The sequence below is a fragment of the Crinia signifera genome, chromosome 1 (genome assembly GCF_055691185.1).
Source record: "Crinia signifera chromosome 1, ASM5569118v1, whole genome shotgun sequence".
Lineage (NCBI taxonomy): Eukaryota > Metazoa > Chordata > Amphibia > Anura > Myobatrachidae > Crinia > Crinia signifera.
Window position 1 is genome coordinate 141,242,210 of NC_139217.1, and position 15,969 is coordinate 141,258,178.

The 15,969-nt window shown below is 45.7% G+C and overlaps 1 protein-coding gene across 17 annotated transcripts in view; it reads right to left on the reverse strand.

Moving 5' to 3' along the window:
- Nucleotides 1-15,969, reverse strand: part of BLTP1 (bridge-like lipid transfer protein family member 1) — a 250,134-nt gene that overhangs the window by 208,595 nt on the left and 25,570 nt on the right. For all 17 annotated transcript variants that reach the window (XM_083174415.1, XM_083174421.1, XM_083174431.1 and 14 more), the window contains exon 5: nucleotides 1,497-1,561. In XM_083174415.1, the coding sequence (XP_083030541.1) occupies nucleotides 1,497-1,561 (65 nt within the window). The remainder of the gene's footprint in view (nucleotides 1-1,496; nucleotides 1,562-15,969) is intronic.

The following is a 15,969-nucleotide window of genomic DNA, read 5'->3' on the forward strand; positions in this document are numbered from 1 at the left end:
CAAATAAATGATTTGATGTTAAATAGCCCAAATGTCAAAGTCTACTTGCTAAATAATAAACTTGACATAACTGAAGTGCTCATACAAAACAAAATCTCAGGGCATGCTAACAGTGCATATTTTCCATATTTCCTTGCTAAGGTCGTGTTTTCATTGTGGACCGACATATTAAGGGAGGGAACTTTGTAACGCTGCCAAATACGGTCGTACGAACAGGATTGGCAGTGTATGACCCGACAATACGAATGAACAATATGTCAAATTTACAAAGCCGTCTTATTATTCTCACTCGTATTTTCCGACGTCGTAGCCGTTCATGTGCAGACCGGTTCGTATAGTATTTGTACATACAGCCGCCCAAAACTTACGAAGTGGTAGCATCGCATGGATCAGTCTGGGCTGTGCAATGCTGCCCTTTGTAAAAAAAAAATAAATAAAAAATAAATAAATAAAAAATATAAAAATTGGTACTTCTGTATTATCACGGCGCCCACGATGTTGATCTTAGTACATCACATCGCATCACATGCGATATAACCACATGCGATGCGATCAGATTTTTAATTGTACAAGCACCCTTATTAGTGCTTTCAATGTTAAATGCACCCCCACCATCAACGCCAACCTGAAGCGTGGCGAGCGCAGTGAGCCGGCGAGGAGCGGCGGTACGCGTCCTCCGACCTTTTCATACCCCCACTATCCACGTCGGCATGGAGATGATTTTAGATCGCGTGGCGAGCGCAGGGAGCCACCGAACCCGAAGCGTGGCGAGCGCAGCGAGATGATTTTACATGTATTCCGCGTCTGATCGCCATGCTTCAGGCTCGTATTTTGCGGGGCTCGCCATACTATCTAAAATCAACTCCATGCCGACGTGGATAGTGGGGGTATGAAAAGGTCGGAGGACGCGTACCGCCGCAGCTCGCCACACTCCGGGTTGTCGTTCATAGTGGGGGTCGCGTTGACAATGGGGGGCATTTAACATTGTATGCACCCATCAGGGTGCTTGTACAATTAAACATCGCATGCCATTTGCTGGCATGCAATGCGATATTTAATTGTACATTTTGCCTTTTTCACGCGAAAATCGCATCGCATACCTTATTTAGTGGTATAAGATGCGATGGGCGCCATGATAATACAAATGTAACAAAAAAAAAAAATGGCGTGGGGTCCCCCAACCCCACCACTATAAATCAGCCCCGGGCTCAAAGAACTGATCCTGGTTTTCGAAACTCAGGGGGCCAAAAAAGTTGGGGTTCCCTGGTATTTCTAAAACCAGCACCAGGCTCAAGGGCCGGTCTTGGCAGCATTTGTGGATGATGGGGGGGGATATCTGAATTTCCTTTTCTCTTCTATAGCATTTCAGCTTTATTTTAAACTTACTGACAGATGGTGATCAGTACAAAGTATTCACTCAAAATCGAAAACCAAAAAGGATAAAGGGATAAAGGAAAATATGCTTATTAACAATTATTATATTTAATCCAACTTACCATGTTGTTTTTGTTTTGGGTTGTACATTTTCCACCAACGAAATATAATAAATCCATCTTGTATTCTACAATAAAAATAGGAAATTGATTCTAATTACCCGGTCAGTCACTTTATTCCCAACAACACATCACTATGGGTCTTCGAACAAGTACAGACAATATTAGGACCTTCAGCACAAGGTAAAAGTATTGTGGAGCTCAAAACCAGTGCGATATAATCTTATCAATATATGATTACATGAAGCAAGACTAGGCACCATGCCAAGGTGGCTCAGTCCCAAATAAGAAACACCGCACAAAGCTATCATACAACTAATCCAGAAATATTTTAATTAGTCAAAACATTACTTTGTTCCACTTTGGTATTAATTCAGTTTACCTAATGCTTTGATTTAAACAAAAGTATCAGCCTAAAAGTGCCCATACATGGTTCGAATCTAGCTCAAAACACAGAGTGCATTAGCACATCGCATGCATTTTTAACTAGACGCGATCTAGTTTAAAAAGATCAAAAGTGTGTGTATATATATATATATATATATACACACACACACACACACACACACACACACAACACACACATATATATATATATAGACAAACATTTATTTTAAAGGCATAACATAAAAGGTGTCTTAACCCTTTCCCGACCGGGAGTTTTTTGTTAATTTTTTTTTTTTTTCCTCCTCGCGTTCAAATAAGCGTAACTTTTTTAATTTTCCGGCTATATAGACACATGAGGGCTTTTTTTTGCGGGACAAGTTGTACTTTTTAATGGTACCATTTACTATACCGTATAATATTCTGGGGAATCAGGAAATAATTCAACGTGGGGTAAAAAGGAAAAAAAACGCAATTCCACAATTTTGCGCTGGTTACGTTTTTTTTGGAGTTCATAGTTCGTTTAAAATGATGGGTTATCTTTATTCTATGGGTCGTTATGATTCCGGTGATACCAAACTTATATAGTTTTCGTTACGTTTTACCACTAAAAAAAAAAATTAAAATTTTACGTTTTTTCTAATTTGCGTCGCGTCGCCATGTTCTGCGGCTTATAACTTTTTGATTTTTCCACCTACGGACCTGGGTGAGGGCTCATTTTTTGCGGGCTGAAGTGTACTTTTTAATTAATACCATTATGGGATATGTGCGACTTTCTGATCTCTTTTAGTTACATTTTTTTGGGTAGGCGATGCGACCAAAAAAACGTAGTTTTGGCGTTAGGAATGTTTTTCCGTTTACGCCTTTAACCGTGTGGGATAACTAATGTTATATTTTAATAGATCGGACTTTTAGGAACGCGGCAATACCAAATATGTTTAATTTTTTTATTTTTTATTTATTTTTATTTGTGAAATGGGGAAAGGGGGGTGATTTGAACTTTTAATATTTTTTTATTTTTAAACTTATTTTTTTTTTTTTTTTTTAGTTTTACTACAAGGCCCCCTAGTGTACTTGACCACTAGGGGGCGCGATCGCCTGTACTAGGTTCAGCCATAGAGCTCTATGGCTGAACATAGTGATTTTCAGCACTTCCTATTACATCCTGCCTCAGGCAGGATGTAATAGGTATGCTGACATGGCCAGCACAGGGGTCTACATTAGACCCCTGGCTGCCATGGCAACCGATCGGCACCCTCCGATCTCGCCGCGGGGGGCCCCGATCGGCCCCGGAGGGGGGCGCCCCCCCTCCGATCAGCTATTTAAGCACTGCGGGCGCTTTGCCCGCGGTGCTTAAAGGGTTAAACGGCCACGATCGGCGAACTCGCCGCTCGTGGCCGTGAGAGCAGGTACCTGGCTGAAATATACAGCCATTACCTGCTCTCTTTCAAGCCAGCTCACTCCGTGAGCTGGCTTGATTCCCCCCGCAACCGACTCATGACGTATATATACGTCATGTGTCGGGAAGGGGTTAAGCGGTGGGAAAGTTTTTGTTTTTAATTTACTGCAATTTCCTTACATCCAAGAGGACCATAGAGCTGGAATATTGCCCCCTTATACAGCCTTTTTACTGCGTTACTGCCACATATTAAGTGTACAAAGGAGAAAACCAAACAAAGGTGTGCCACTACTATAATACGTTTTCACTGCCGCCTGACTACAAACAATACCAGTCCCTGGCATAAAGTAAGGATTTCTTGGTGTACTGTTTTCAGAGCTGCATTACCTAGACCCGAAGTCCACAGGCAATTAAGCAAAGTGAACTAAATGGAACAAAGCATTTAAAACCTGTTTGGACTAAAAAGGAGGGTCTACAAAACAGCGATCCTATGCTGTGGGAACCTAACTACCGACTGCTTTCCCATTCAAGATCTACATTTTCTCACATTTAAAACCCTTTGCCTGTGTTGTACTTCCCTTATCTCACTTTAATGTCAAATAACGCTGTAGATTAAGGATTTTCATATTCTCTATTGAAATGTTATCCAAAGTCTGACACTGTACGGTTAGGGTTACTCATGTAATGTACTTGAAAGAAATACATTATTAATTTGGGTGTCAGATGATTCACCCATAGTCGGAATTCCGACGGTCATTTCTCTGACATCGGAATCCCGACTTACATGGCCTATTTTTCTTTGTGGGGTTCTACGACCCCTATAGAGGGAGAATAGAATAGCGTGAGCCACCAAGCCCATAAGGGTCTTGAATACGGTTGCCCCGTCAGGCTCCTGACAGTCTGATTTCTGATGTCGGAGAAACGACCTTCGGAATCCGGACTGTAGGAGGGTCACCCCTGCCATTGAACTAGCAAAAATGTCATACTATTCTTTAAAATTGCCGTTTTCTATAAATAAATTAGTTCAAGAAAAGTTTGTTTCCAAACATTTTTTGGGCATAAAAAAAAAAAAAATCAAAAACCACTACGCTCTATTACAGAGGTTGGGGCTTTTGCATTGTCATTTAGGTGTGATAAAAGGCAGTGTATAAAAAGTGGTGGCTGATCACCCACATGGGAGCTGTGGAGTATGGGAAGGATATCAGAGACTCAGGAGAGTGGAGGATAAAAGTCCCGGCTGGTGTATTTTCCAGTACAATGACAGTGGCAAAGTGAAAAATCACTGGCCATGATGGAGACGTGCACAGGAGAAGGGGTGGGCAACAGAACCATTAAGCTCTCATCATTAATAAACCAAGAGACAATCCACAAGTTCCTGTGGTTTGCCAGGGTAAAAAACAGCTACTGGACATTCCAACTCCCTTGCAAGATGTGACATCAAATTACTGGAAGCCCTGCTGCTGTGGTCACATTACAATAAAATCCACACCAGCAGCCTCCCGTTAAATTAGTGACATTCATATGGGGTGATTTTTGGCTATTTTCTGAGCAATCTGTCTAGATCTCCTAGAAGTTAAGCACAAATCTCTCCATGTGCACAGGTCCTAACGATGCACGGTACCACACGTTACCAATGCCGGCTCAGATCAGCAGCACATTTGGTAAAAATCTAGTCAGGGGACGTGGCTTGGCAGCCATCTCAGCTAGCAGCACCCTTACCAAGCTCTCCTGAGGACAGCCACCCACCCTCCGGACTACCCATGCTGCTCTTTGGGCCCCCCGCTCTCCCCCCTGTTTAGGATTCGCTGCACATTCGCCACTGCCCGTCGCGATCCGGAGTCTCGCCGGCTCCAGTATTCAACAAGTCAGGGGCTCACTGCCCCTGACCGGCGAATTTTAACTCCTGCGGCGATGCCGCAGGGAGCCTGAGGACAGCGGCAGGCAGGGAGATGGAAGTCTCCCTGCCTGCCCCAGAACGTTTGTGGGGGGGAGGTGGGCTCCGGGGACCAGGGGACCGGGTATTCACTACACCCGATCGTGCATATGTAATGATCGGGTGCAGTGAATATATGAATATCTAATGAGCGGCTCAGCGCCCGGCCCCCTGCTCTGTGTAAAAAAAATATATATATTTTTTTAAAATTAAATATATATTCATGTGCTTACAGCACATGAATAAAAATAGCATGCTCCTCCTCAGAATAAAATTCCTGATTTTTTTACACCAAATGTAAAAAACAAAACACTTTATTTTAAAAGTTCACATTCCACTTCACCATAAAAAGATAGCGATTCTCGGTGAATCATGGCGATAAAAACCTTGAAAAGTATTCGCCATCTGGTCATTGAATAGGGTGATTCACAGTTTTAGTAAAAAAAAAATCGCCTCATAGCGCGAAAATAGCACAAAATCGCCATAAAACATGGCAAATCAGCCTCATTGAATACTGCCCTTAGTGTGAACTCTCTGAAGTGCTGCGGGCGGCCCGAGGTGTCGGGCAGTGCAGGGGCCCCCTCCCTCTGCTGCTGGTCATGCAGATACCCCATCCACCAGAGGGGTAATAAGGTTTAGCCCATACTCTGTGCTGTTTTCCCACCCCCTGTGCCACTGAACCCCAGCACCTCTAGAGTGTGCACTGTTGTCTGCAGGGCTGTGGGTGGCCCAGAGTTCTGGCGCGCCAGGCAGTGCAGGGATCCCCGTCCTGCTGTGACCCTTTGCTACGGTTGTGGGCGCTCCCCTCCCTCTGCTGCTGGGCATGTGGATACCCACCTCCACCTGAGGAGTAACAAGATTTAGCCCATACTCTGCGCTGCTTTACTACCCCCGCACCACTGTACCCCAGCACCTCTAATTTGCAAGGCGTTTCCCCTCCCTCTGCCCATCTCAGGGGCTGCCTTACTCTATCTGGCACCTACCTATAATGCACTCTATTGTGCCTACGCTTCAACCTATTTACTGCACCTATATAAATGCTGCTCCATTAATTGTTATGATGTTGTTATTTGCAAGCTGCACTCCCACCACCCATGACTCTGAGGCTTACCCAATAAACCTCTGCAATTTCTCAGGTTGCCTTCCATGCCTTCTCACTCTGAATATTGTGATATATCAGTATGCCGTCAAAAAGATCTAAAGGCATTCTCCCACCACAGGTGACCTTCCCTTCTCAGAAACCTGCATCTGTCTCCAGTTGTCTAAAGTAGTTGGGAAGTCTCTGATTGAAACACCCATGGCGAAAACCTTGCAATCCTCCCCTACAGTCCCCAAGTTTGATCCTGACTCGGACGCTCCTCTGACTGTGAAGACACTATCAAGCACTTGCTACACTTAAAACTAAATTATCGGGGGCGTGGCCTGGCAATCCAACAGGGAGGACGTGTTCCACTGCAGCTCCTGTCCTATCTCGCCCACCCGCTGCCAGTCAGCCCAATCTTTCACCCAGCCGGCTACCCATCGGAGCCCCCCTGTGTCCCGACTGCCGCAGACCCTCCTACAGAGCCGGAGAGCGCTCTTATGCGCCGCCGCAAGTTGCGGCCTAGCAGTGGGGCTGAAGCCGGGGCCTCGACTTTGAAAGGCCGGACGCCGGGAGGTGACAGAGCGCAGTGCGGGGACTCTGAGGCTCCGGAGACACCCGGGAGCACCCCCCCAGCCACTACCAGCAGCAGAAGACCCTCGGGAGTCCCGCTGCTCGCCCCCACACGCCCACCATTCAACCCGGTTCCAGCCACGGGAGTGAGTACCCAGCGGTGGGACCCTTGTTTAACCAGCCCCCCAACAGCGATACTCCTATCCCCAGCAGCAGCTGTACCACCAACGCCATTTTAACCCCCAGCCTGGACAACTCACTTACACATTAGCCCTACAGGCTCAGTTGTCTTGCACCCCTCAACACCAATAAGCCCTAGCCAAGATCTGTGGCCACCATCCCTAGTAAAACTGGCAGCTCACCTGCCCTCACAATATGAGCAATTGATTTTTGTACCCTGAAGGACCCCAACCCACCCCTCACATCATAATGCAGCTGAATGAGCAGCTTCTGTCCTCCCGATGAGTCTGAGCTATAAGTCCTGAGCCTACAGAATAAGAGTAGACAGCGACCTCTGTTTGCCCCCTATTGTGACTGTGTATAGCTTCCACGATACGACCATCGATCATGTCTTCTAAATGAAATAAGGTATCCAAACCAGTCTCCCAAGTTCCATTTTTCAAGCCGTCCCCCAGAAACCAAGGGGGTAAGCCGGGGACCCCTTCTACATCATCTTCTCCACCCACCCACACACCGGTACCAGATACCTCCCCCTCCCCCCTGGTGGTTGAACAAGAGCCAACAGGCAGGCCGGAGGTTGCAGACGACGCAGCATTAACAGTTGGGACCCTTAAACTGCTGCTCAATCAAATGAAGGAAGAGGTGTCATCTGAAATCAGAACATCCCTACAGACCTGCCAACGCTCTATTGATGAACTGGGAGACCGCACGAATGAGCTAGAAACCAAAATGGGCGAAATTGTCGGCTCCCACAACGCCCTCATAGACTCTCACTCGGCGCTGGAAGAAGAGGTGGCAGCCCTACGTGAGAAGCTGGTCAACATGGAAGACAGATCAAGGAGGAATAACCTCAAAATGCGAGGAATGACAGAGAATATCTCCAACAGTAGCCTCCATGACTATGTGGTTAACATCTTTAAAAAGCTGCTGCCTTCAGTGCCCCCTGCTGACCTCCTGCTGGACTGCATACACAGGTTGCCCAAGGCGAGGTCTGCCCCAGAGGGGGTCCCTAGGGATGTCTTAATGAGAGTGCACTTTTTTCACATAAAAGAAGCCCTACTCAAAGCTGCAAGACCCTCTGCTGACTCTGCTGCGGCCATGGGATCCCTTCAGTTGTTTGGAGACCTCTCAAGAGATACCCTTCTCAAAAGACGTTCTTTTATGCCGGTCACAACGGCCCTCCGTAAAGCTAATATAATATACCGATGGGGCTTCCCGACCCGCCTGTTAATACAACGAGAAGGCTCCACTATCGCAGTTTCTTCTGTGGAAGACGGCATGAAACTTGTGTCCAGTTGGAGGTTGCAGGATATCTCCCCGGATGCCTCCCCGAACCGGCGACTTCAGCAGGACTGGTCGTTGGTCGAGTAGCCCCGGAGTAGACCAGGATCTATGGAGCTTTGGCTCTCTAAGCTGCCTGAAAGCGCGGCTGCGCTTACATACACTCCCATTGGACGCTCTCCCCCCGGCCACCATTACCGTCCACGGAAGACTAGCCAGTTTTTCCTAAGCCTGTAGGTGGCGGGGAACAGTTTGACGGCTCGGAGGGAAGTATACATCCTCTACAGTTTGTTTACAATTTCATGGTTATTTACTGTTTGTCTGTAGGCCCTTCACAAGCCTGATTTGGACGGTCCGGCGTGCCCCTAATGTGCCCATCTGTGTGACTGTCAATTATATCTTGAAGTGGGTCGGGCCCCCGCATACAGAGTTCTTTCAGTGTTACCTAGGCCATGCGTGGGCTCAGGCTCGTTTTAGCCCATATTTTATGCTAAGGTTGAGTTTTTCATAGATGTAGGACTTCAAGTTGCTTTACTATATTTGTACGTGTTTTTATTTGAGGGGTGGTTGGGCCTAAATCCACTACCCCCCAAAGTATATAACATGGTTGAGGTGGCCTTGGACAGGCCCCTCACTACGACCCCTCCTGGGGTCGCCAGTCTGTCTCTTCTTTCTGCCTTTTTACTCTCCTTTATCTCTTTTTTCCCTCATGTGTCTTGTCCCCATGTACGTCTTCACAGAGTAGCTCTTTATCATGACTGTGTTGTGGTTTTTTTTTATATTCAAAGGTTATCATACGCGATCATCTACTGGTTTTAGAAGTTCTATAAATGATTAATATTATATCCCTGAACGCTAAGGGTTTGAACTCGCCCCAAAAAAGGAAATTAGCAATGGCCTATTTTCATAAGCAGAAAGCTCATGTTGTTGCCATACAGGAGACCCACTTTATTAAATCGGCACCACCTAGATTCTTCAATTATAGATTCCCCCAGTGTTATACGGCAAATGGCCCCCATAAAAAGGCGGGCGTCGCTATACTTGTGTCTGCTAATTGTTCTTTTAATGTTACCTCACAGTACGCCGATCCAGAGGGTAGATTCCTAATATTAGTGGGCAATCTGGATGGAGTTGAAACCACTTTGGCCTCCTGCTACGCCCCCAACACCAGACAGATTACATTTATTAGAACACTACTCACTACCGTACAGTAGTATGCTAAGGCTTCACTATTATTGTTAGGGGACTTCAACATGGTTCCTGACCCAATTATGGACAAATCTCACTCTCCAGGTCATAGAATATCTCATTCCCCTGACCACTCCAAGAAATTCAAGCAGCTCATTAAAGAATTCGACCTATATGATGTATGGCGTGCTAGACACCCAGGTGTGAGGGATTACTCCTTTTTCTCCCATCCCCACCGGTCATACTCGAGGATAGATCTTGCCCTATCCGACAAGTGGACCCTGGCTTCCATTTGTAAAGCTGACATACTCCCTATCACCTGGTCCAATCATGCCCCGATATGTCTGATTTGGGATCTAATCTCATTCAAGACCCCCCCGGGCCCATGGCGGCTAGGCGGCTCTGCCCTGACTCAAATTGACTCTAAGAACTCTATCAGAGATGCCCTGTCCATGTATATTACTATCAATGACCCGGGCGATACTGGGATACTCACACACTGGTGCGCCCTGAAGGCTGTAGTGAGAGGTACTGCAATACAGATTGCAGCTAGAGCAAAGAAAGTGGAGGCAAGGGAGATGCTAGCGGCAGAGGAAGAGCTAGCCAGACTAGAAGTAGCCCACAAAGACAACCCCTCTGATGAGTCCATATATAAATCACTTGCGCAAGTTAGAGAGAAGATCAATGCATCATCATTTAGAGAGGTACAAAAAAATATCTCCAAACTAAATCAGAGTTTCTACCTCTTTGGTAACAAGGCGGGCAGATTGCTTGCCAGAAAACTGAGAGGCAGAAGAGCCTAGGCAAGAATTGACCTTTTGATAAATGCTAAGGGAGCTAGAGTTACTGACCCCTTCCAAGTAGCAGACAGTTTTGCGGATTACTATGCTAAATTGTATAATCTAAAGGCGGATCCACACACCCCTCAGCCATCAGAGGCCGGCATTACCTCCTTTCTAGATGAAATTAACCTCCCTGGGTTACAGCCCGAAGCCTGTCAAGCCCTTAACGCCCCCTGGTCCTTATCAGAGGTAGAGACTGCGATAGATGGACTCAACAACAAAGCCCCCGTCCTGATGGGTACCCATCCAATTTCTACAAATGTTTTAAGTCAGAGTTAAGCCCGATCCTATTGCAAGTTTTCAATAAGGCCTCCCAGACAGGGGAATTTCCAGGTGAAATTCTTCGAGGCCAGGATAGTCACTATTCCTAAGCCTGGGAAGCCTACTACAGCGGTCCAGAACTATAGACCCATTGCTTAATTAAATACGGATTTGAAATTATTCGCAAAATTGATTGCTAATAGGTTGGCCCCTCTACTCCCCTCCCTGGTAAAGGTTGACCAGGTAGGTTTCATACCAGGCAGACAGGCTCCAGACAACAGACGTAGAGTTTTAAATGTAGTTGAAGTGTGTGAGCGTGCCCATTCTCCGTTGTTATTGCTTTCGCTAGACGCGGAGAAAGCATTCGACAGGCTTCATTGGGGATACCTGAGGGAGGTACTTGTGCGTTTTGGAATTCAAGGAAAAATGTTGGACTCTATATTTGCTCTTTATTCACACCCATCCGCGAGAGTGTTTGTGAACGGATGCATCTCTAATAGTTTCCAGATAACAAATGGTACTAGACAGGGATGTCCCCTATCCCCTCTAATATTTGTATTCGCTATAAAGCCCCTTGCAGAGAAGATCAGGTCGGATAAAAGAATAGATGGGCCGGTTATAGGGGAAAGCCTACATAAAATCTGTCTGTTTGCGGACGACGTCCTCCTTTGCGTCCAAAAATTAGACTCATCCCTGCCCGTGCTACATGAAATATTAGAAGAGTACTCCTCGGTTAAACTTAACACTACCAAGACAGAGGGCCTCCCACTGAACATCCCCGAGGCAGAGGTGGCTCGACTGAAAGATCAGTATCGCTACGCATGGCAAGGGAGAGCAATTAAGTACCTGGGAGTGTTAGTGACTAGGGATACCCACCTGATGGAGTGTAATTTCTCGCCGTTAGTCAGCTCTTTCCAAAAACTAATTACGGAATGGTCTCTGCATGAAATTTCGTGGATGGGCAGGCTCGCGGCATCCAAAAGGTCCTGGGGGGAGGGGGGTTCCCGGATGTGGAGAAGTATCAAGCTGCGTGCCTATTAAGTCAGGCCGGAGATTGGTATGACTCCAAGTCCCCGAAACTGTGGGTAGTCATGGAGCAATCGTTAGCTTTTAATATCCCGCTGGTAGATCTACTATGGGTCCCAATACGGGCTATCCCGAACAAATCGGAGCTAAGCTCAGCAACAAAGGCGACATTGGAGGTGTGGTCTGAGGTGCTTGTCGGTATGGGAGGGCTAAGCTTGCCAAATGCGGAGATCTCTCTGGAAGCCATTTCTAAATTTATTCCCAACCTAAATTTGAACTCGTGGATTAGCGCGAGGATAGCCACTTTGGGACAATTAATGCAGGGGGACTCTTTACAGCAGTTTTCCGATCTTCGAGAGAAGTTTGGGCTGTCTAAGAGTGAGTTTTACAAATACCTACAAATCCGCCACTGGTTTATGGCCAACAGAGAGGGACCGACTCCCATGTTGCCGGCCCCCAAAGTCCTCACCTCCAAACTAAACAATAAGACGCACAAAGGGGGTATCTCACGATGGTACAACTACCTCATTTCTGTAACAAAAAAGGGAAAGCTACCGGCTCAGATCAAGTGGGAAGCAGACCTTAATGTATCCTTTAGTGAGGAAACATGGGACGCTATCTTCTATTCAGTATTTAGAATGTCTAAATGCATCCAACACACCAAAATGTTTTTCAAACTCTGTCATAGAACATATTTCACCCCGACTAGATTACATGCCATCTGGCCAAATGTCTCCCATTTGTGCTGGAGGAAGTGCGGCAGCGTAGGCACATTATTGCATATATTTTGGCAATGCCCGCTACTTGCTCCCTTTTGGTCAGGTGTCCTTACTTATTAACGCTGTACTTAAACTCCAGGTACATCTGAACCCAGTATTAGCTCTTCTCCACAACACCGAAATACTCTCAGGAGGAGACCTGTACATATTGAGGCACATCCTGATAGCTACCAAAGCAGTGATTGGACGTCTTTGGAAGTCGATAGAGACACCTTTGGCCAGCCAAGTAATTAGTAAAGTACACAACCACTTCCTTTGAGACAATGAATGCTAAGTACTCCTCATCAGCGGCTTCGAGCCACCTGAAATGGCTCAAATGGGCAGAGTTTAGAGAAGCGCAGGGCCTCACTCTAGCTAGAATAGATATATGGGACGGGAGCACCCTGACATCCCCTCCTCATACGCAAGAATAACGGTCAGTACTTGAAGTAATCTTTGTAATGCTATGTTTTTATTGCTACACGTCCACGTCCACCCCCCCACTGTCTTTTAAATCTTGTTTTCTTCCATTCTTCTCTTCTGTCTTTCTCCCTCTCCTCTCTTGCCTTCTTCCTTCTTTCTCTATCTTATTTACTACTACCAACACAGGTCAAACCTCTGCGCAGGTTTAGATTTCATTACCTCTTAATGTACCACTAACCATTTGTACAGTGTGATTGACATGTTCATACATTATGTAAGTTGGCTTTATGTTGCATATACCACCTTCTTGTAAGATTGGATTTCTTGACCTAATAAAAATGTATTATTGAAAAAAAAAAAAAAAAAAAAAATTATCACTCGTTATGCTAAGTTAAGTCGGATGTCAGGGCTATTGGAGAGCGCACTGACCATTTGGAAAAAAAGCTGGAGGAATTAGTTTCCTCTTACAATGACCTTATTATAGCCAACCTGGAAACCTTCAAAGACAAGATCGCAGATATGGCGGACCAATCCAGGCGGAACAATATTAAAATTCGTGGGATTCTGTGCTCAGTGTCAAACTCTGAAATGGAAGGGTATGCCTTCTCACTATTCCACAAGCTGCTGCCTGACCTAGTTTGGTAAAAGCTGATGATCGACGGAATCTACCGGCTCCTGAGGCCTCACTCCATCGCCTGATCACTCCCCCAAGAGACACCCTCTTGAGAGTACACGTCAAGACGAAAGAGCGTGTCTTGAAAGCGGCTAGAGAGGTGGTTGGCTCGGATACCCTAGGCGGCCTACCACTTTTTTCCAGATTTCTTCGCTCTCACCATGGCCAAGCGAAGAGCCTTGGCTCCCATCACTTCAGCTTTCCATATAAGTGGGGTTTCCCAGTGAGCTTATGTCCTACGATGGCACGTCCCACACAGTGTCTTCTCTGGATGCAGGTGTCAAGCTCCTTCTAGACTGGGACGTTTCTGTCACCCTCCCCTTAGGATAGAAGAAGCGTTCACCTCTTCAATCAGAATTGGTGGTTACCTGAACTGTGGCCCTTGGCTGGAGCAGATTCCTCAAACTATATTGGCCCAGTTGAACTTATTTACATCTTTGATACGGTGTTATACTATGATCCGTAAGTTGATCTCCATTTTCTTGTTTTGAATTGGAGTGTATACGCTCACTGGTTTGCAACTTGAGTATTTTTTAAGTCCTACATCCATATCTTTTTCCCGATGCCTCTTACATACTCCTTTATACCTATAAATGCCAATTTGTTTTTTGGTTTGTTTCTCAGTTATATCCATGGGTGGTGGTGCTTGGCCACATGGTTTCCCCCTCTTGTGTAGGGAAAGCTGCCTCTTTCCCTGCAGTAGTCAACCCGTCACAATGTAATGGGATGTTTTGTTGTTTTGTTTTTCCCCTTCTTAATGTACATCCCTTCCAAATCCCCCCTGGTCACCAACCTCCCCAGATTAGCCGATATTGTCCCACTGCCCTTTGCCCAACTTCTACATAGTTCAGTTAATATATTGTGCGACCCCTATAGTTAATTTTCTACCCTCGCAATGATATTATTATCCCTTAATGTCAAAGGATTGAACTCCCCCAATAAACGGAGACTAGCATTGAGATACTTTATTAAACAGAAAGCGGACATTGTTTCACTCCAAGAGACCCACCTCTCGTCCCTATGCCCCCCTGTACTCAAAGACCGCCAATACCCTACCGGCATTTTGCTAATGGTCCTTTCAAAAGGAATGGGGTGGCCATACTATATAAAAATTCTCTCTCTTTCCCCCTGCACTCCCAGATAGCAGATACAAAATGGCCGCCTTCCTATTTTAATTAGGAACTCTAGATAATACGTTGGTTACTTTAGTCTCTGTTTATGCCACCAATTCAAATCAAATACCCTTTCTCCATAAACTCTGCACGGAAATTCAGAGTGTCTAAAAGATCCCTCCTCCTTATGGGAGATTTTAACCTTGTCCTAGACTCTAAACTTGACAAGTCCGCTAATGCCCCTTCTCCCCCGACATCTCCTCTTACTTCCACCTCTTTAGCATTTTGGAACTTAATAGCATAATAGGATTTGTACGATATCTGGCGTGTACATAACCCCTCAAGTCGAGAATACACTTACCACTCCCCGGTACACAACACCTACTCCCACATTGACTATATTCTCTCAGATAAATGGACCCTCCAACTAGCTAAATCAATTGATATCCTTCCCATCACCTAGTCGGACCATGCTCCAGTTACCCTTCACTGGGAACATTCTTCACCAGCTCCCCCCCACACACACCCTTGGAGGCTCTCCCCCCACTTATTGACCGTCCAAACAGATTATCGCAGACTCCATCAAATTGTTCCAACACTGTAATTCACCCTCAGACACGTCTACCATGAACTATTGGTGCTCTATGAAGGCAGTTACCAGGGGAGTGGCTATACAGACAGGAGCTAGGCTCAAAAAGTTACCCTATCAAAAGGTAGCCGACCTTGAATCTAACTTAAAGGATCTGGAAAAGCCAAAAAAACTAAACCCTCAAAACTTCTCCAGAAAAAAAGCTAACTGAGGTCAGATCCCAACTCCAGAAACTCCAATTGGCCCGAACACAAGCCGTCTGATATAGACAAAAGTTTAACCTGGTAGGTAATAGATCGGGTAAAATGCTTGCCCATAAACTGCAGGTAAAACTAGCTAGAAATAGAATCCAATATATTAAGTCATCCACTAATTCGAAGATCTCCAACCCATCTTAAATATCTAACCAATTTGCCTCTTTCTACTCCCAGCTCTACAACCTTTCTACTGATATTTCCACACCCCAACCTACTCTCACAATGAACAACTCCTTCCTAGCCGACCTAAACCTACCCTCCATTAATGATGAACACTTAGAAACCCTAAATGCCCCATGGAACCCGGCCGAAATTCTCGCTACTATTAAATCCCTACCCAAAAATAAGGCACCCAGCCCTGATGGTTTTATTAACGACTTCTACCTCTCCTTTCACGACCTCCTGGTTCCCACAATTCTTAACGTCTATAACGAAATTACTTCCTGTGGTACCAGCCCCAGAGAAATGTTAGAAGCCCAAATTTATCACCATACCCAAACCTGAAAAAGACCCTTC